Source organism: Myodes glareolus, chromosome 6, assembly GCF_982192425.1.
Source record: "Myodes glareolus chromosome 6, mMyoGla1.1, whole genome shotgun sequence".
Classification (NCBI taxonomy): Eukaryota; Metazoa; Chordata; class Mammalia; order Rodentia; family Cricetidae; genus Myodes; species Myodes glareolus.
Window position 1 is genome coordinate 96,071,083 of NC_142031.1, and position 22,358 is coordinate 96,093,440.

The following is a 22,358-nucleotide window of genomic DNA, read 5'->3' on the forward strand; positions in this document are numbered from 1 at the left end:
TCTGTGACCTGGGCTAGTCTTGGTCTTGCCTTGCAGTCCTCTTCTGAGAGCCTCCTCAGTGCTGGCACAGTGCCATACCTGGTCTCTTGAGTCCAGTTTTTTATTTTTATTTTTTATTGCTTTATAAATAATACCATTCAAAATTTCCACTTCCCTCCTCCCATTTCCCTTCTGCTCCCTGATTCACCCTCTCCCCCGTCCCCTCCTAAGAGAGGGCAGGGTACCCTGCCCTGTGGGAAGTCTAAGGCCCTCCCCACTCTATCCAGGTTTAGGAAGGTGTGCATCCAAATAGACTAGGATCCCAAAAAGCCAGTACATGCAGTAGAGACAAATCCCAGTGCCATTATCATTGTCTTTTCGGTTGGCCCCGACTGTCAGCCACATCCAGAGGGTCCAGTTTGATCCCATGCTCGTTCAGTCCCAGTCCAGCTGGCTTTGATGAGCTCCTATTAGATCAGGCACACTGCCTCAGTGGGTGGACCAACCCCTCTTGGTCCTGACTTGCTTGCTCATATTCTCCCTCCTTCTGCTCTTCAGTTGGACCTTGGGAGCTCAGTCCAGTGCTCTGATGTGGGTCTCTCTCTATTTCCATCAGTCGTCGGACGAAGGTTCTATGGTGATAACTCAAGATAGTCATCAGTCTGGCTACGGGACAAGGCCAGTTCAGGCACCCTCTCCTCCACTGCCCAGGGTCCTAGCTGGGGACATCCCTGTGGGACACCTCTAGAGCCAAGCCTCTTGCCAACCCCAAAATGGCTTCCTTAATTAAGATAACTTCTTCCCTGCTCCCATATCCGTCCTTCCGCCATCTCAACCATCCCATTTCCCCAAGTTCTCCCCAACCCTCCCCTTCTCCCTTCTCTCTCTCCCTCTCCCCTTTCCCCCACCCATCCCTATCCCCATGCTCCCAACTTTTGTCTGGCGATCTTGTCTGTTTGCAATTTCTAGGAGGATCTATATATTTTTTTCTTTGCATTCACGTTATTACTTAGCTATTTTAGGATTGCGAAATATAGGCTCAATGTCCTTTGTTTATGGCTAGAATCATGAGTGAGTACATACCTCGTATTTTTGGGTCTGGGTTATCTCACTCAGGATAATGTTTTCTATTTCCATCCATTTGCATGCAAAATTCAAGATGTCATTGTTTTTTACAGCTGAGTAGTTTGTGTCCAGTTTTGAGTGCAAACATTCATCCTTATTAAACATTAATTCTGTTTTTTTTGCCCACTTAGGAAATTTTTTCATTTAGTTATTGTATTTGTTTTAGTGAACCACTCGTTAAAACCCAGTTTGGATTACTTTGTTGATATTCCTTATTGGTTTATTCATGACACACTACACACTTGTGCTTGCACACATGCACGCATGTACACACACACACACATTTTTAAGGTGTTTTAAATAGCTTCCTTTAATTCTCTGATTATATTTCTCATAATAATTTTGAAATCTAATCTAAGCACTGAGCTGATCTTAACATTTATTGGCTATTTTTTTGTAGAGTATCTTAGTTTGCTGTTTTTTAATTTTTACGTGGATTTTTTTCTTGAACTGTACATTTTACATAGCTGTGTAGTAATTCTAGTTTTATTTATTTTCTCCCCACAGGCTTTATTATTTAGCATTTTATGTGAGTTCCAGCTGCGGAATATGTTTTCCCTCTATGCACCTTTGTTGATCAGACTTGTCATTTGTTTAAGAAATTAATGTTTTCACTAGCTCTCAAGGACTCACCAGTGATTGTAGTTTAGTGTTTAGCAAATGATTGCTATAGGTCATACCCAGGATGCTGTCACCGTCTGTGAGGGGTGTCGTGTGCTTTGGTTTCCATTTCTCCTCTGACTTTCTTCTGGGTTGTCTTCTGTCGTCCTGTGTGAACACTCTACAGCTGAGCCACTGTCCCAGCATTGCAGGCATGGTGTGTGTGATTAACTTCACCTCAAATGTCCAGTTTCTTCTCTGTCATGAAGAGGCATGTTGTTTCCTCCTCTTTAGTTGACTTAAGTACACAAAAATTGCTGTTTAAAAGCTTTACCTGGTTTTATAATTTTTTCTGTGGGCAGATTTTATACTTTACTGGATAATCCAACTTCAGAACTTAGATTTTAAAATTTAAAAGTACTTATTTTTCTTTTTTATCATTTATTTTTATTTTATGTGCATTGGTGTTTTGCCTGCATGTTTGTCTGTGTGAGGGTGTCAGTTTTTGGAGTTACAGACAGTTGTGAGCTACCATGTAGGTGCTGGGAATTGAACCTGGGTCCTCTAAAAGAGCAGCTAGTGCTTTTACATGCTGAACCATCTCTCCAGTCCTAGTACTTATTTTTCAAAGTCAAATGTTCTTTTATAATAATTCATGCTCATGGAGACAGAGAAAAAGTAAGTTTTAAGAAATGGCAAGCCAATGATCCCACCCCCACCTGTTGCTGTGAAGGACTAGACTTCTTTTCTCATAGTGGTCTGTGGAGAGTAGATTTGTTGTGTCTCAGAGCAAGCCATCTGTAGTTGACACTTTATGACTATATGTGTCATGTGATAACTGTTATCAAATACCTTTTGTAGGTGTGATTCTTCTAAAGATAGGGCAATCATTTTAAGTGTCTTAGGGATGGTCCCTAAACTCATCTGGCTTTCCTTTGCATCTTATAATTTGCAAAACAGCTACTTCCCTACCGTATTATAATTATTTGCAATATCTTTGATGATTTTTGTTATTTATTTTTGGAGGTAGTTTTGAGGTTGGACTAATTCATGGCAGTTACCAAATTTTTATTAAATGCCAAAATTCTTTGAATTAATAATTAACCTGATTATAGAGAAAGCTCTTGTTTGCTCTGTGTAGTTACTTAGCAAACTAGTAAGAGTCACAGAATGAGATGCCCCATGGCAGCTTCCTCTGCCAGCTTCTTTTTTTTTTTTTCCTTACACCATAGATGCAGATTCTGCCCAAGGAGCCCCTGCATTGCAGAGGGACTGGAGGTCTGTATGATCTGTTTATTTCGCAGTTGACAAGGGTAAGGGGGCTGCTATGGGGGAGGTATTTGGGTGCCCTGAAGTAGTGGTATGTAGTTTAGTCAACATTTATTTTGAGATTACTTAAAGTTAGTATTAAAAATTAAACAAATCCTTTTTTGAAGTCTGTTTGTCCTGTGTCTGGTTATAATGTTGAATTTGTAAAGCCCTATTCAAAACAAGTTTAGACAAACATAGTTCATGCTTCTAAAACTCTTAACTCTTAGGATAACTGATATATAAATAATACTGAATATATATACACTATCTTATTATAGTGAAATATTTTATAAAATGAAATATATCATAATTACTTAAATCAGTCACTTAAATCATAGTTATTAATCTGTTTTGTTTCTTATCCATTAATTTGTCAGTCAGAAGGAACTGGATATAACATAAATGATGTGGGTGGGTGGGTGTGCCTTTGGGGAGTGTACTAGAAATGAATATATCTTTTAATTCTTCTGTTAACTTGGATATCAGTGAAATTTGAGTTGTGTCGAGGCTGGCACGTATCTGACTGTTAGGGCTAAGTGGTAAGAGTGCAGTCAACAAATCTCATAAGAACCAAGTTCAAGTTCTGTAGGTCACGCTTGGTAGGTTTATAGAATAAGTGTCAAAAATGATGTATGTTTATAGGATCAAATTAAAGTAGATGAGGAAGACTTTAATGCTCTGTGAAAATGGCAGGACTGGGTAGGTGGCTATAGCCTTTGTGAGTAGTTGGGGATGATCTGGTGGACTTATTTTTGGACATATTTTATACCTGGCAATACAGTAGCTTCGCTTACTTAAAGTAGTATACATTTTGGTAACTTAAATAGATACTTTTAGTATTCTGTACTTGTTTTTAAATCGACTTCCTTAAAATTTTCTTTTATAGAATTTTTTTAGAATCAACTATAAAATGTCTGTTGCCATTATCACTGTTAATAAATGTTCCACTTTTTAGTGCCAACACAATTGGAAAATATTTTTAATTTTAAACAGCTTAAATGACTTTTATTTTTATTTTTATTTTTTCTCTTTTCTTTAAGCCATAAAGATGAGTTTACCATTATTCCTGTACTGGTTGGAGCTCTGAGTGAGTCAAAAGAACAGGAATTCGGAAAACTCTTCAGTAAATATCTAGCGGATCCTAGTAATCTCTTTGTGGTGTCTTCTGATTTCTGCCACTGGGGTAAGTCCTAGATTTTAACGTACGGAAGATGCTATGTATTTGTGGTTAAAGGTTTCTTTTCATTCCAAGCTCCGATTCTCAATTCTTTTATCACTTTTCACGAAGTTTTATTTGTAGCAGCCATGTTTAAAAGTGAATAAACAGCCTTTTGGTCATTTAAAAAGAGTCAGGAGAGGCGATAGGTCCATTTCCAAAGGCGACTGGTACAGTTGGATTCACATTGTGAGGGCATCCTTGCTTTTGAACACTTCTGTTAGCGGGAGTTAAAACCTGTTAGCCCCATATTTGTGTGCATATGGATGGTGTAGGGTTTTGGAGGTTAGGTTTGGTAGATAGAACAAATTCTTCACAATGTAGACGAGAACTATGTGCTATACTGGTCCTTCTCTGATTATCCTTTTTTGCAATTAGTCTCTCTTTTTTCTTTTGGTGAATATTTTTTGTCCACGATTTCAGTCAGTTTTTTGAGTTGCCCTCTAATACTAGAACATATGGGTGCTATCAGCACTGTGATCTTCACTGGTAATGCTTTATAGAAAGAAGGATTCTGAAGTGGGTTTTGTGATTATTGTAAACTAAGAGGGAAGGGGATTTGCAGCAGCTAGATCATAAAGAAGTGAGGCATTGTGGATGTCCCCTTCCTGGAAACTGATTGTACATTCTTTAAATGCTATTTGCTTTCATTTACCTTTAACTGTTTCAGAATATTTAAGTTCTATCTCTTTGACTCTTTTCTTCACTATTTTAAGTCATAGCTATTTGTTCATACTCTTCCACTTTTATTCTAAAGGAATGCAAAACCAAACTTTTTAGGATAAAACACTAGGATGCCAAACAACATCCTTAGTTAGTTACTTAGGGAGCCTTTTGCTTTCTCTCATGAGAACTGAGTCAACATTTTACCTGCCTTGCTTGGGTTCTCTCTTGCATCCTTCTCTGAATTGATTTCTTAAGTTGTACTCTCTACTTGATTCTCTTTCATGGTATAAATATTAGAATATGTAAATTATTAGCACTGTTTGCATTAGTTTTCCATGAGTATGGTTTTCCTCCAAGGGCAAGTTTGAGAATACCAGGAGACCTTTTAGATTTCATTGTCACAACTGGAAAGGGATTTGAAGGATGGTGAGGCTTTGGTATCAAATGAGTAGAGTTCAAGGAAGTTGCTTAACATTTTAGAATACACAGAACAATCCCCAACCTCCACCCAATGAAAGAAATGTCTGGTCCAAAGTGTCTATAATATTGAGGTTAGAAACCCTTCCTTAGGTTGTATGGGTAACTGAACTTCCTTCTAAAGACTTTCCCTGGGTTCTTCAATAACTCATTCAACTGTCTAGTTTGCATTATTCTTTCTGACAGAATTAATTTTTTATTCATGTAACTATATTACTTAGATTCTAGGGCCCAAGTAGAGGCTTAGAAGGGAATTCCTGACTGAGGAATTAGAAATTTAGTCATAGTTTATCTTAGAAGTAAGGAGTATTGTTAGGAAAAAGAACTGCTTTTCTCAGTATTGTGAGTTTTTCTCAGGAACATGACATGCTCATGTTTTGTAAATAAAAATTGTGAAGCAAATATTTTTCCTATTTTATTTTTGAAGGCTCTTACGAATCACTTAATACTGTTCTCTTGATGCTGTTCTCCAGATTTGTCTTTCTAGTTGGCATTATAGGCAACCACAACTAAACTTGCATAAAATATGGGAGTTTTGTTTGTTTTATGACAAGCTTTCATTGTGTTACCCAGGCTAGCCCAAACTTACACACAGTCTTCCTGCATCTGTCTCTTAAGTGCTGAGATTGCAGGTGTGAGCCACCATGCCGGGATAATAGATGTAATATTCCTGCTTTACATGTTTGTGGGTCATCATCGTTTTTACCTCACCAATAAAGAATTATTATTATTTCTTCTTTGAGATAAGGTTTTTCTGTGTAGCCCTGGCTAACCTGGAACTCCTTCTGTAAACCAGGCTGGCCTCAAACTCAGAATTTGCCTGTCTCTGCCTCTGAGTGATAGGATTAAAGGAGTATACCACCACCACCTGGCTAATAAAGAATACTTAATGCAAACAAACGTTATTCTATAGTTGAGAGAAAAAAATGATTTTTTAATAGCTAAACAAGATTCTTAGAAAGTTATAGTTTTTTCTTCAGTTTCTAAAAACATTAATATTTCAGTAGTAATACAGGATTTCCAGGTGATAATTATAAAAGGAAAGAAAAATCCTCAAAAATTATTAAGGCTGGTAAATGCTAGCAATGAAGACCACCCAAGCTTGTGTGTTTGTTTACATTCAGTGATTAAGTGATGCAACTTTTTCCAGTGCTTTGTATTTAGCTGACACTATCATCACTAAATCTCATTAAGTGCTCACTTTACTTAGAAAAGGCACAAAGTCTTTCTGGGTAATTTAGCCAGCAGTATGGCAGACAGTGTTAGGTGTGACATGGTTAATATTTGAAAAATTGTCATTACAGGAAATAGTAATTGTCACTTTGTAAAGCATAACACTTTCTGTTTTGCATGCTTATTAAGCTGAATCATTAGCCAACTACAAGTTAAGCCATCATAGGAATCAAATTTCATATATTTCAAATTTATATTTCATGTCAACAATTTGGCTCTCTTTGACAATTTATGTTTCGTTTCTTTTTCTTTCTCCTTTCTCCCCCTCTTGTAGAATCTTGCCATCCCAGGCTGACCTTGGATTTGCATCCTTCTGCCTCAGCCTCCCTAAATGGGATCAGAGGCATGTACCACTGCACCATGCTTTTTTTTTTTTCTGCTTGTAAAGATATGGCACACGTTTGTTTGTTTTTTTTTTAACAATATAAAAGCAATCATAATGGGTGAATTCTCAGTAATTTCAGAGAAATGACTCAGCTCTTTAATATATAGATAGATCTTAAACATTTCATTGTTTTAGGCTCTTCATAATTTTAAGTAACTGGCTTTTGAAGTATAATTACTTAACTTGAGTATGGTATACCTCACAAATTACTCAGGTAGCTATACATAGTAGGCCTTTGTTTTTATTGAATTAGGTTACTGGTAGTGCTGTTTTTATTGGCAGGTATTTGTTCTCTTTGTTTTTGGTCTAGCTTTTGTGGAAATAGTGAACCTTGCTCGTAGAGATGGTTGGGAAGCTGATTTGATAAGCAGGAAGTGTAGTCTCCTTGTTATTGGCCAGTGTCCCTTTACAAAAATGAGTTCTTTCTATAAACATTTATTTTGCTTTAGTAGATATTCATCTTTAAAGAGACACATGAGGAATAAAAGTAGAGAGACTAAAATATTTTGGTGTTCTTTTGAAATGAAACAAGACATCTTTTGGTCTCCTCAGTGGAGTCCCCTAAAACGCAGCTCTGCTTTTCAGTCTGTGCTTATCATCATCTCAGACACAGAAGCACGCATATCAGCGCCTCAGTGTGGGCAATAATAATAATAATTTTACCGTAGCTACTAGCTTTTGATTTTCTTTAATCTTAATTTTTTAAATCTTAATACAAAGTTCTGTTAATAAATAATATACTTATCAAGTTCTTTCACTGTTTAACATATTTACCAAGTTCTGGATGGTTCTGTGTAGGAGAAACTTGCCTGCACTTCTTTCAGTTATCTAATTAGTCAATTTTTATTCTGTTTCCCAAGTTTCAAATCTGACATTCTTCATATATACTATTATTATTTGTTTTATGCCTTCACAGAAATTTGTTTCCAAGTTTAGATTAATAGCTTTCATTAATATATTTTTTAGCAAACTATTAGCAAATTTCTAAACAAAATTAGACCTAACAAGTTGAACGTGAAGTACTCTCCTATTAATTTGCCTTTATGGTGGTTTTACAAATCAGTTCCAATAAATTTACTAAGTAAATGTTTATGACACTATTTTGTTAAAATATGAATATAATCTACTGTAGTATCTTCAGCAATTTCAAATTTGCTTAGAATTATATCACTATTCTTTTTTCTCATTTTGGAGCCTGTCCTGGAAATAGCTCTTGTAGATCAGGCTGGCCTTGAACTCACAGGGTTCTGCTGCTGCCTATGCCTCCCGAGTGCTGGGATTAAAGGTGTGCACCACCACAACCTCACAGAATTATATCACTTTTTTTAGCAGCTTTTAGCTACTTACTCAAAGTGACCTTACCCAAAGTATTTTTAAGATTTATATTATGTTCAGATTTCTCCTATACTGTTCATTAAATGATTCATATATACTCTTTTTCCTGTTAAGTTTCTTAGTGCAAGGATAATTCTACTTTCTAAATGCTTAAGTTGATTTGAATATGTTAGCTAATTCCTAAAATGTATATTATCCAAGCCTATACATTTGTCTTCTCAAGTCTTTGTATATCTTTATCACAGGCTTAGGCTTTTGATCTTTTGCAGTGTCCTTTTGCAGTGTTGGGATGAGACTGATACTTTCTTTCCCATTGTAACAGAATTCAGGATGAACAGAAGACAGCATCTGGTTGTTAGAAAGGATGATCTTATTTGATAGACCATAGATCGTGTTTCCTTTGTGAAGTATTTTTTTATTTGACTGTGATTTCAGGTATAGGTGTTCCAGGTTTAGGACCTCCTTGTAGAATGACCTGATAATCTCCCTAATGGATTTATATAAGGGTTCAAACATTTGAAAAATGACTCACCATTAGCAAAGTGATAAGTAAATATACTAAGAACAGTTTCTACTGGTCATATCTGAAAGAATTTTCTATTGACTGATATTTTGGGGTTTTTTTTTTGATTAACATTATTAGGTCATTGCTTATTTCAGCAGTCTAGTGTATAGTTTAATGTTGAGGTATTTTTTTTTTCTTTTTGTTTTGAGATACTTAAAACATAGTGTTGGTTGTTGTACCATCCATTGTTGTTTGTCCTCATTAGTTGACTGTTGTGTGTTAAACAGACATCCTTGGAGCTTCCTCTCCACACTCTGTGAATCCACTCATTAATCACCAGTCACCTTTGGAGATGGGAAAATTACTTACCTGTATTTCTTTTTCTCAGAAAGCGTGCTCTGGAATGGATTCACAAATGAGCTACCCTCCTTCCCTCAAAGAGTAAGGTTTCTGCTTTACAGGATTTTTTTTCCTTGGGTTATTTTTTCCTCTCATCTTTTGAATTTGAAAAGAACTGAGGGAAGGCTCCTGAAGAAACCACTGACATACTCACTAGGGAGTTCCAGAGCTTGTCCTGCCCCTAGGGCGGTGTCCATGGCTCTTAAAGCTAGAAAGCTCATACTTGACGTTGAAACAGGGGCTCAGAGAATCCATTTTCCCAGTGTACCTTCTGAAAGGATAAGTTTCAGGTAAGTAATTTTCTCTACTATGTGATATGCTTTATTCATACTTAGAAAAGGGTGTATGTATAATTCCCGTCCTCCAGTGACAGAGACAGCTGAGTGTTCCTAGTCAGTTTCATAATTGCCCTGAAAGTCAGAGATATAAAAATTTACAGAATAAAATATTTTCTCATGAGATACATGCCAGCAGAATTTATTTAAGATGAATGATTCAAAGCTAAAGGTACATTTTCATCAGTATATTATGCTAATGCAATCATTTACTTTATTAATGAACAAAATCTTGAGAAATTAATTTTTAAATAATAAGTATCTTAACTCAGTTTCCAAACAGCAGTTAGTTGACTTGCGTATTTGTGTGTGTATGCACATGCATATGTATGCTTTTGTGCATGCATACATATATACACATCCAGGCTAAAGTAAGATGAAGGCAACTATTATTTCAGATTAGATACTGTATCTCTATTAACAAGAATGGGTTGTTCAGATAGTTTGAAAATACTTGTACAGTTTTAAAAATTATCTCAAACATTATGAACTGTTATGAGTAAAATATTCAATAGCTACATGTACTGAAAATTTAGTTCTTTATTGATATGAGCTAGTCATCTTTATCTTTTAACTTTTATACCACTAAATGTGATTTAGTCACAAAAAATAACAGGTAGCAAAATACTAAACATGTGTTACAATTGGTTTTCAGTGTATACTCTCATTTACATTAAATTACATAATGATTCCAGTATTTTAAAGTATTTCAAACATCTGTGCCTTTCTTCAGCAATACTTTAAAGTTAACTGGAATGTTATCTGTATGATAGGACATCACATAAACATGCGGTCACCCTCTCCCTTTCCTTGCAGGGCTGTTAATTTGAAAACAGTTCCTTGCTTGGAAGCGAGCAAGGACTTTGGAGTGGCAGTCAGAAAGCACCCAGCAATAGCAGTCTTTCATAGACATAGGGTACATACAGATAGTAGCTGAAAGTAACAACTGTTTCCAGAATCAATGAAATGAGAGGACAGTTGTTTAAACCTGAAATAGCCCAGATTTAAAAGAGTCGAGGAAGAGTACTTTTATTTCTTTTAGAATATTTTTTTTAGAATAGTGGCAAGGAAGCAGAATTTCCTTGTTTGGTGTTCATTTAATTGTCTCAGAAATGATTGGCAGTTTTATATTAAAAAAAGAACCTTTGAAATAGACATGAATATAGTACCAATGAGTTGAGTCAGTAGGCTTGACTGATTGAGACGTGGATTTGGCTTTATGTATTCTTGTTACAAGTACTCGGCAAGTGTGGAAAATAGGGCCAATTTTGCAGTCTTCATGGTCAGACAGCCCTTATTACTATGTGTAATACACATTCTCTAAAGAAAAGAAAAGCAATAATTATCTTTCAAAAAATTTGAAAGAAATACTTGATGTATTATTTAATATAAAGGCGTTGAGGGCTAGCAAGATGACCTTATGAGTAGAAGTGCTTGCCAACAAGTCTGAATTTAATCCTTGGGACCCACGAGGCAGATGGTGAGAACAGACATTGTAGGTTGTCCTCTGACCTCCACTTGCACACTGCAGCATGTGTGTGCCGTTGGACGTGCACCTACATAAAAATAAATTAAAATACAGAGGCTTTGAGTGTTAGGTGATCATTGTTGTCTTTAAGAATCCTTTGAGACTATAGTGCGTCTCAAACCATGGCTGGGTGCATGCAGTCAGTCATCGTTGCTACATTCCGAGAGAGCAGACTTTAGCTCACAGCCTGTCCAATTCTAGGATACCAGTTAGAAGAGAACTTCAACAATAGCTTTGTGGGAAGTGAATAGTTATTATATTGAGTGGTATTAGGAGATAATGTAAATAGTTAAAATATGAAAATTAAAGAGTATGTTGTATTTTAGGAAAATAAGTATAAAAAAGGTTAGCATGAATAGATGAAATACTGACTTATACAATGTTTTTTTAAAAATATACCAAAGAGAGTTTTGTAATTTTGCCCTGACTATTATATGTACAATACTGTTTTCAATAAGATGAACAGAAAACTTGTAAATATCATAATAATCAACTGAATCTGCTTTCTCAGTTGTGAGGCTAGAAGTTGGACTTATTAATAGTTCTAGACATGACACCTAAGGCACAGTTGTGTGTACCCGATGAATATACCATTAGAATTGCATTTTGGCAAAGTTTTAAAAATTAGGAAAATATTGACTGAGAAATGACTCAGTGGTTAAGAGCACTGGCTACTCTTCCAAAAGACCCAGCTTTGATTCCCAGCACCCAGTTGGTGGCTTATACCCAGCTGTAACTCCAGTTCCAGAAGATCTGACACCCTCTTTCGGCCTCCACAAGCATCAGGCATGCGTGTGGTAGACAGACACACGTGCAGGCAAAACACCCACATACATAAAAATAATTAAAATTTAAAAAGGAAACATAAAAGTAAATAAGAATGGTATTCTTTAAAGCTATATTAAATGTATCTCAAGTACATCATAGTTAAATAATATGTGATTTGTTATGGATATTAATTTTGACTTTCATATAATTGTATTAGGAAGCAATTTATTTTTGGAATCTTTGTTTTCTTTTTTTTAATTTCTTTTTATTCTCTGCATTTAAAGAAGAGCTGAACATTGATATTGTGCTTATACTCTTCTTAGCTGGGATTTCATGTCAGTGTAGGGCAGTTGACTCAACTCTTTTGTGAATTCTGTTCACATTGTGTAAGACACATGTGTCAATCCTTTTCCTTAAAAATATGATGACCATAAAAATCACACAAGCTTCAAGTATTGCTGACACACATTTGCTTTGTCTGAGAGATCAGCAGTGGTAAACTCACTGAGTTCTTACACTGAGATAGTATCCTGGAAGTCAGATTTTCTTGATTCATAGTCTTTGTGGGTTTACTATCAATGATAGACTGATAGAATGTTTAACAATGCTTCTAATTTTAAGCTCTTTTGTTTCCTTATTTTTATATTGCTGGTGATTTTAAAGTTTCTACAGTATGAAATAGTTTTTAACATCTTAAAATTCTGGTGATGTGTCATTTCTTTATTGCCTTCCCAATTATGCCTCTTATCTTTATGTTGAGGGCTTTTGGAAATTGATTCTTGCAGAGGCTTAATATGTGCTTTGCCTTTTGTGAGAACTGAAATTATTTGGTAAGCGCTTGCTTTCTTTTTAGCTTCTAATTTTTCCCTATTTTATTTTGTACATGATATTTGTTTCAAGGTCAAAGGTTCCGTTACAGTTACTATGATGAATCCCAGGGGGAGATTTATAGATCCATTGAACATCTAGATAAAATGGTAAGTCTTTCAGGTGTGGGGTTTTAATGCTCTGAAAATATTTTCTTTCATTTCAGATTAGTGATTCAAGATTTAATATGTTAAAATATACAATGGGCTAACAGTTCTTTCCCTTTTTTGAATTAAAAGTTCAAACTACAGTGTGTCCTCAAATGAATAATTTCTCTAAGAGCTTTTATTTCTGTTTGATTAGTGAGAATATTTAACAGCACTTGGATATAGATTTTAATGATATTTTTGGAGAAGAATTTTCTTTAAGGGGCAGCAGCATTTAATGCTATCAACTCTCTAAGCTGCAGCAGTAGGAAATGGTGGGGTACAGGGCTGTAACTCCTTGATGGCCATCTGAAGTCACTTATTTCGAATCTTTCTGAACTGTTACAGTTCTTTGAAATTTATTAAGTAATTTAGTGTTTAATTTTTAGATTTGGTTTCTTAATAGGCCAAACTTATTCTTGAGTGATGCTGAAGATTTTATGAACTACTTGATAAAATATATATGTAACTCAGAGTCATAAATGTCTGATTGGTTGATACTCCAGTTTTTCAGTTATTACCTTTTTCCTTCTGGAGCTAATTTTATTATAGCCCCTTCACTTTATGTTTTTGCTTTGTCGTGTGTTAAACTTAGGGTTTTGAGAATATAGTGTAAGTACTCTCCTGCTAAGCCGCATGCTGTCTAGTGACATAAGTTTATGATGATAGACTTTAGTCATTTAGCAAACTTAGCTTTTGTCTGCTGCACTGCAGGAACTTTTATAACTACATCATTTTAATGTTTTAAAGTTTTTAAAATTCTAGAAGTATTTAGGAATTAATACTATATTCTAGGTTTTTCAAAAACCTCCTAAAGTAAATTTAACGTTAGCGAAATTAATAACTTAAAACTGTTGTTTTGGTTTACTTCTATAAAACCTCATTTAAGTCTTATTGTTTTATAGTGAATTGTAGTTTCATTTTTTATTTATATTAAATTTGAACTTGAAATGTCTGTGGTCTTTAGCCTGTGTCTTTTAAGGTTACTAGAGAAAGTACCTTAAGAAAGCTGGATTACTTTTTATAAGTACCAATAATTTGCTTTTCTCCCCTTTTGTCTTTTATTCTTTTGCGGGGGGGGGGGGTTGATATTTATTTATTTATGCCACTGGGTTTTCCAGTAATGGATTTTATCTTGTTTTTCTAAATGTAAAATTAAAAAACACAATTCTTATTTTTTATTAAAGTATTGATAGTTATACTTTAAATTTAAAAAATTATTCTGAAAATATCTATGGGGAATAACTCTTCCCTCTTCCTAAGTAGTTTGACTTGCAGTTTCCTTTCCCTGTTAAGTTGTTCAGTGTAGCCTGGGACCAGGACTCAGAAGTGATTGAAGGATGACAGGGTGTGTGGCATGCATAAGCCTAAGGTGTACATAAGTGAGTAAAATCTGTTTCAGGTTAGCTCCTCTTTGAGCATCAGCCAGACCTGAATGTGCACTATTATTACAGAGACTTTTCTTTATTAAATACAATTTTAAAAAGTTACTTAAGTAATTTTGGTGTGTATGCCTAAGGAATATTCATTGTAGCAGAACTGTCCCTCATTTGCTCTGTGATCTCTAAGACCATTTTGGTTCTCTAGCCCTCATTTGTCTGTTAACAGTAGACCCTTGTCTAGATATCTGAGTCACTGTTTGAGTCTCTCTGTTTGCAAGTCTGATTTGTTTATATCAATTTTATACATTTTGGTAGAAGTTTGTTTGGTCAAAAGTAAATAATATATTTAAGTAAGAAATCTGTGTTTGAATATACCATACAGGAATAGATATGGCATAGGGTTGCACCTTTCAAAACTGTCCATTAGTCATGAGTATTTATTGAGCACTAAAGTGTGGGTATTGTGACTTGCTATCTACTGCCGGTATAAAATATACATTGATTTCACTTAGAATGAAACAAACTAACAAAACCCCCTCAAAAATTTTTTATCTTGATTGTTTAATGAAATTAAAATGTAATAGATTTTGTTAAATATTTTGCAATTAATTCCACTTCTTTCATTTTATCTTTTAACACAGCCACTAAAATTTTAAAATTACACATATGACCTACATTATATTTTAATTGTGCATTTCTGGTTTAGAGCAGAAAGATATGTCTGGATGGTGGTAAACATTAAATTTTTTTTTTTTTTTTGAGAGGTAGGTCTTACTGTGTAGCTTTGTCTGACTGGATATTTACTATATATAGCCCAGATTGGCCTCAAATTCAGAGAATTCCTCTTGTGTGCTGGGATTCTAGGCATGAGTTACTGTATTTTCCTGGAGATAAACGTTTAAAAGTCATTGCTGTGTGAAGGGCAGGTAGAAAGGTGGTCAATGCCATTGTGTAGAGAGAGTGGAGGGGAGGAAAGGGGTAGTTAGGTCAAAGGATAACTGGCATAAGTGTTGAGGAGTTCAAAGGACAGCCATTAAGAGTTCTGCTTAGGGGAACTAAGAATGAATGAGGAGGGAAAAATGCTTTTAACTAACAGGGGACAGAATATCAAGTTAGGAACTTTATAAGAGCAGTTTCAGAAGAATTATTCAAGTTAGAAGCTAAATTGGAACAAAGAGATATCAAATTGATAATAATATTCTCTGTCAGTTTGACTGTGACAGGAGGGAGCAATGTTTGAGTGTTATCTGGCTTGAATAAGCTGATCCATCAAGCATAGTCAGAGGAGGTTGTGGTCTTTTACCTTATCTTCCTACTCCGTGTACTCTGTTTGGACAATATTTATCCTTTATATGACAGTAATACAAAACTGTGTCTACATTTATACCAACTTTGTATTCTAAATCAAGATGGAAGTTGAGATCATTTCAAAATCCCCAGTAGCATTAATCACTAAATCTCAGATTTTTTTTTTGACTCTAAATATTTTCATTAGTGTGGTTCCCATTCCACCTGGCTTACTTCTTCATTTTTCTATTCATTTAGGAATGACTGTCTAGGGGATGGGGTTGGTAGCTCAATGATAGACATGCTTAGCATGCACAGGCTAGTATGTGCCTTTGCCCCACAAATATGGAAAAGAATGACTGTGTATGTGTGAAATAGAAACTGTTTAGTAATGGTATGTATATAAAGATTTCCTTTTCATTAGAATTATTTTCACTTGTTTATTGAACTACACAGAAAGTAATTTTATGGCTAGACTGACCCCAGACTTGCTACCTCCTGATCTTAGCCCAATAGGCATATGCCAGAACACCCTACCTCAACACTAGGCTCAAAGGTGCTTCAACACCAAAGAATTCCCAAAGCAAATAGCCTTCTTGAAGTGGGTAGGTAGGTTCCGTGTATGCGTGCGTGTGTGCTTGTGCATGTGTATGTAATGTGTTTATGTGGTGTGGGAGAATTGTCTGTATTCTGTCAATCATGTTTTTAAATAAACACTGATTGGCCAGGCAGGAGGTGTAGGCGGGAAAACCAGACAGGAAGTGGAAATGATGCAAGGGGAGCAGGAGAATTCTTGGGAGGAGGAAGCTGATTCCTCCCACTCCTTCCCAGATCACTGCTGCCTGAGATGATCAAGACTCACAAGATACTTCAGTCAGGACTTGATCATAACTCTAAATTTTTTTAGGTCCCCATAATATTATCAGTGCCCCCAGACAACATGAAGTAGCCTAAAATACTACGCCCACATTCCCAAAAAATGGACTATGGATATTTTCCTTTTTTTTTAATAAAAAAGAGGGGGAAGTGGTGCGGGAGAATTGTCTGTATTCTGTCAATCATGTTTTAAATAAATGCTGATTGGCCAGGCAAGAGGTGTAGGTGGGAAAACCAGATAGGAAGTGAAAATTATGCAAGGAGAGCAGGAGAATTCTGAGGAGGAGGAAGTTGATTCCTCCCACTCCTGTCCAGATCACCGAAGCAGCAGGATGTGATCTGCCCCAGCTGAAAAAGGTACTGAGCCACATGGCTAAAATAGATCAGAAAAATGGGTTAATCAAGATGTGAAAGTTAGCTAATAAGTAGCCTGACCTAATAGGCCAATTAGCTTTATAACTTAAAGAGCTCTTCTGTGTGATTGATTTTTCTTTGGGACTAAACAGCTGGGGGAACTGGGTACCAGACAGAAACACAAACAAGCCGGCCCTTCATGTTACATTTATGTTTAACAGTTTGTATTTGATTTTATGAAACAGTGCTTTTAGCACCAAAACCAGTAAAAAAATATCTTGGTCTAGGTCTGTTCTCTTATACTCCTATTTACTAGGTACTAGCTTAGTATTTTTACTGGAATGTTATAAATAATTTGCAACCTCAACATGACAACAATTAGAACTTCTGATTTTCTCTCGACAAAAGTCTGTTTTACAGACTTTTCTAAGTCACTTGATGGTGGCATACATTTTCTCAGCTGCTATTGTCATTTTTGATCTCAAATAGCTGAAAATAAAGCCCCAAAAGACCCCCCTCCCCTCATCCCCTGGAGAGGGTCTTTCTTTGTAGCCCTGGCTGTCATGGAACTCTCTGTAGACCAGGCAGGCCTCAAACTCACATGTAATTTGTAAAAACTGCATTTTCCGTCAGTCAAGCACTTAAATTTTTTTCTCTGATGTATCCAAAGGGCCTGAATAGTGATTAGAACATAAAAACTCAAATATTTTTCAAATGAATGAATATAACAATTTCTCAATATATACAATTAAAAACATGAACACATTAATATGAAAGTGAAATAAAAGGAAGGTAGTTTATAATAAATTGTGTCTTAAATGTTAGTGTTCAGACACAGCAGTGTTAGAAGGTACAAGGAAGTAGTTAGATCTTTGTGTATATAAAGTGTCAGTAAAACAGCAATAAACTTAGACTTCCAAATGGCTGTTGCCTTTGTTGCTCAAATTACTGTATAGCACTGCTGGGTGACTTGATTTTTTTTCTCCAAAAGATTAATAATTCTTAGGAAATAAATAGAATAATAAAAATAAAACTTATATAAAAGAAATCATAATATTCACTCACTTTCGATGATGAATATTCCTGGGAATTTCATTCTTCATTAAAACTATGGAAAACTTTTTTTTGTTACATGAGGTAGAAATGGTGCAGGTAATTAGAAGTAGGAGTTCTATATAAGTTACATGTCAAGTCTTATGGGTGGAAAACTGTTATTTGTGTATAGAATCTTCCTATATCAGCATCCTTAGAAATATTTTGAAAATATATCTTAGAAACCTCAAAATATCTTGGTGTTGGGGACAGCCAAAAATATTTGCTTATGATCTTCCTGTGAAGTGTGTGTCAACTTGCCCAGCTTATTTCTATTATTAATACTTGGTGCTGTGAGACTTAACCATTTCTCTATTTTGTTGGGCGACTGCCTCTATCTATCTGTCTGTCTGTCTGTCTGTCTGTCTGTCTATCTATCTATCTATCATCTATCTACCTATCTATCTATCATCTATCTACCTATCTATCTATCTATCTATCTATCTATCTATCTATCTATCTATCTATCACATCTGTGTTGTTATTCACAGTGAAAGTTTATGTGCGATATAGAATGTACTGATGTAATTTATAATTTACAAGGTTTTGAAGATCATTCTTGTAGAGAAAGCAGATTCTACAAGATCAGGTGTAGCAAATGGGGCCATTTGGCAGTGTTAAAGGGAAAAGTTAATAACTTAAAAGATGGTGGCAGTGAAGGTGGAAAGAAATGGATCAAATTAAGATACTTATAAACAAGAGGCAGAGGATCTTTGCTAATAGGCTCTTTACTGGCTGCAGCTCAGAGAGGTGTGAGTTTGGGAAGTCTTGCCATACTGATAGTAAGGCTGCAGCTAGGAAGAGATTACCCATGGTGGTTTTAAGCAACCCTGTCTTTACACTGCAATCACTCATGGGAGCCTGAGAGTGGAGCTGCCCATTCCCACCCCTTCTGTAGCATAGAGCCTTAGCATCTTCCTCACTGTGAGTTTGTGCGAACTACCTGATCTGCTGATGTTGAACACGGGCATACTTCTTAGAGCTTTTCCTATTTAGCTCAGAAAGGAAAGTTGTCTTAATTACGTGAGTGGCTGTATGTAGAGAACCAGTAAGCCCAGGCTAGATGGCAGATTACCAAAACTTACTTGAAACTTTTATTTAAAACATCATGGGATAGCACTTCAAAATAGAGTATTAGTTATATGTAGAATTTTTAAAAGGCTCACAAATGTGTCTGTCTTTATTAGCATATTGTTAGTTTGATTTATGAGCTAATTTTTAGAGTATATGAATAAAAATAGTGATAAGATCTCAATAAACTCAAATGGCTTTTGTTTAAATATGTAAAAATGTTAGTAATTCTGAGTATACTAAAAGTTGAGTATTGATGATCTGAAAATCTAAAGTCTGAAATGTTCCAAAATCCAAAACTCTTGATGCCAACAGGTGAAAAGGGCACACTTGCTCTCGTGTGACCGATCACAGTTAAAAGTACACTGAAAGTGTTATGTAAAGTCACCCAAGGCAATTGTACATAGAAAGTATATGTGAAATATTAATGAATTTTGTGTTTAGGACTTTGGTCCCACTCCCAAAATATTGTATTTACATAAAAAATACTCAAAAATCTACCAGAAACAAATCTGAAACACTTCTGTTGTCAAGTATTGAATAAAGAATGCTCACCCTGTAAGAGAAAAGCTACCCATTTTCAAAGTTGGTGGTCTAATAAGCCTTTAAGTTTAAGAGATTGAATTATATCTGTTCAGAATTAATTGCGTTAATCAAGTTTCGGTTTGTTTTTTAATGGGAAAAATTTTATTATTACTGTTAAAATGTAAGTAAGCTATTTTTAAGCTGCCAAAAATTTTCTGTTCTTTCTGAAAACTGTTCACAGCTGTAACCATGAAATATCTTTAAACTAATTATGAAAAAAACACAAAAATAAATGCTTATAGGAAAATTATGTCTTGTAAATGTTACAGTTGGGAAAATAGCTATGTTGTAGAATATGTACAATTTGAAAGTTTTATGATTTTATTGGCTTTTCTTTTTTGGTAAATAGTATCTTGTAACTTCAGTATTTATACTATTTATACTGACAAACAAAATGTATTTTAAGAAATTAATCTTATAAATTTTTGATGTCTTGAAATGTTAGCCATATTTACATATGTGGTATCATTTCTACTATGCTATTTTTTTGGAGTATACCATTTTACTATGCTAGTTTAGGGGGTTTCATTACTAATATTGGCAAATTATTTGGCAGGGAGAATCTGAAAATATCATCACAGCCATTTTGTTTATTAATTTATTAATCATTTTGTTTAGTTTGAATATCAGCCGCTTTCTTTTCTTCCTGCTATTTTAAAAGAATAAATTGCTGCAATTTACTAAGTCGTGCTTCTTTTTCTTGAATTTATACCATATCTTTTTTATTAGGTTTGACTGCATTCTCTGTACTTATTAGTACATTGGCTCTTAGCATTGCTACTTTAGAATAGGGTTTGTTTTGTTTTTGGCATAGAATTACTTGTACTGTTAAAATTTTTATCTTGATTCCTCTTCAGGAAACTAGGACATTTCCTTTTCCCTAAGATATAGTTATCTTCAAATGAATGGATTATATTTCTGATACTTGATGCACTCATTAATTATGTGGTCATTATTAAAAAGATACGATTTTTCTTATTTATAAATGCATGTAAAATATATGTTACTTTTTTTGTGTTTGATAGTCTAATGAGATTTACTTCTGTGTTATAACAATAGCTGTTTTGTTTAATGTAGTACATTTTTGTTTACTTTTGTTTTAAAAATGGGAAAGTAGTTATCAGAATTCTGAATTTGCAGCTCTTTCAGTATCTGCTGTTCAGTTTTAGATTGACCCTTGGGATTTGATATCATGGGTTTTTAGCCATTTGTTTGAGAGTCAGCAAAATGATAAATTCAGCACACACCCACAAAGTTAGAAACATGTATTCTGCAAATTTCTAGCGGAAACTGCTTAATTATGATGTATTTCCGTACTGTGGAGGGACAGACAGGCTTGATTGAAATAAGTGTTGGTTCATTTCTTTGTATATGGGATTTATGTAAATAATCAAGTTTTTAAACTGTACAAGCCCTATAGAGCTATCTGTTGCCTGGTCTTTAGACTAACTAATCATATCTTTCAGGGTTGTTAAGAATAGGTAAGTTATCTAGGCATATTTGGGAAGCATTTTGTTTTCCATTGTCTTGGAATTTAGATAATAAACATTGAATTGACATTTCTGGAATTTTGGAACAAATAATTTTACACTTATCATCAAGTATATGTGATGTGTTTGTTAGTATTCTGTGCTAGTCAGTGGATGTCCCATTTTATAATTTTATCCTCATGCTTATCTATGTACTTTGTGAATTTTCTGGGTTGGAGAGGTTCACTTACGAGAAAAGCTCCTATTCCCTTTATCTTCTCTTTCTAAAGACATGCCATTAAATCATCATGCTTGTCACAGGTTTGAATGGAATTAATTCCTATTAGGCACTTAATACACTTAAAGAATTAAAATTTTAACATTTTCTCTCTTGATTTCCACTTTTTCATTGTGTATTTTCTGGTTTATCTTTATAATTTAACCAGTTTAATCTTCATTTTGAGCTCCTTATTTAGTAGTGTCTTCTCTACATTTGTAGCATTTTATCTCTTCACTAAGAGTTTCTTGGTCAGTTACTTAGAATTCCTTGCTTTAAATGTAATTCATCTTCTTCTTTTAGAATTCATATCAGTATATAAGTATGATACTTATTCCAAATGTGCTTGGAAATTGTATTACTAAAATGTTTGTTGAAACTTTTCATCCTAGAGCTTATTAAAAGTGGATTCTATTAATGGCTAGCTGATTCTATTATGGCTTCATTCAGGAGCATTATATTTCTCATAATGTGTACACCAGTTGTAGTTATGTTGATGTTTGAAGAATCGTTAGTGTAATTCTTTTTATACTGTGGTAAAGCCAGTGATTATGGAGACAAAGCCTAAGATTAGAAACTTTTGGTGTCATTTTCATGCATAGAGAAGTTATATCTTTGAACATGAGGAGCGGGCTTGTTGGGGTTTCTGTCCTGCCCAGTTCCCACAGCCGGTAAGTCCCAAAGAAAATCACATAGAGGTCTTACATAAATTATAAACTGATCTAAATTGGCCCATTAGCTCAGGCTTCTTATTAATTCTTACAATTTATATTAACCCATTATTCTTATCTCTGTTAGCCACATGGCTCGGTACTTTTTTCAGTGGGGCAGGTCACATCCTGCTTCTTCAATGTCTGGGTAGGACTTCCGGGAGAGCTTCCTTCTTCCCAGAATACTCCTGTTCTCATTGCCCCGCCTCTACTTCCTGACTGGTTGTCCCACCTATATGTCCTGCCTGGCTACTGGCCAATCAGCGTTTATTTGCAACATAATTGACAGAATACAGAATTGTCCCACACCATATCTTGACTATCCATGTTTCTGGAAGAGTTATAATTTCTTCTTAATATTACTACTTACTGGTTTAGAA

The 22,358-nt window shown here is 34.9% G+C and overlaps 1 protein-coding gene across 3 annotated transcripts in view; it reads left to right on the top strand.

Moving 5' to 3' along the window:
• Memo1 (mediator of cell motility 1) overlaps positions 1 to 22,358 on the top strand; it is a 90,535-nt gene that overhangs the window by 64,516 nt on the left and 3,661 nt on the right. For 2 of the 3 annotated variants that reach the window (XM_085691248.2, XM_085691247.2), the window contains 2 exons: positions 4,056 to 4,198; positions 12,763 to 12,839. In XM_085691248.2, coding sequence (XP_085547374.1) covers positions 4,056 to 4,198; positions 12,763 to 12,839 — 220 coding nt within the window. Of the gene's footprint in view, positions 1 to 2,936; positions 2,983 to 4,055; positions 4,199 to 12,762; positions 12,840 to 22,358 lie in introns of all 3 variants that reach the window. The other variant, XM_085691249.1, reaches the window with a different exon arrangement.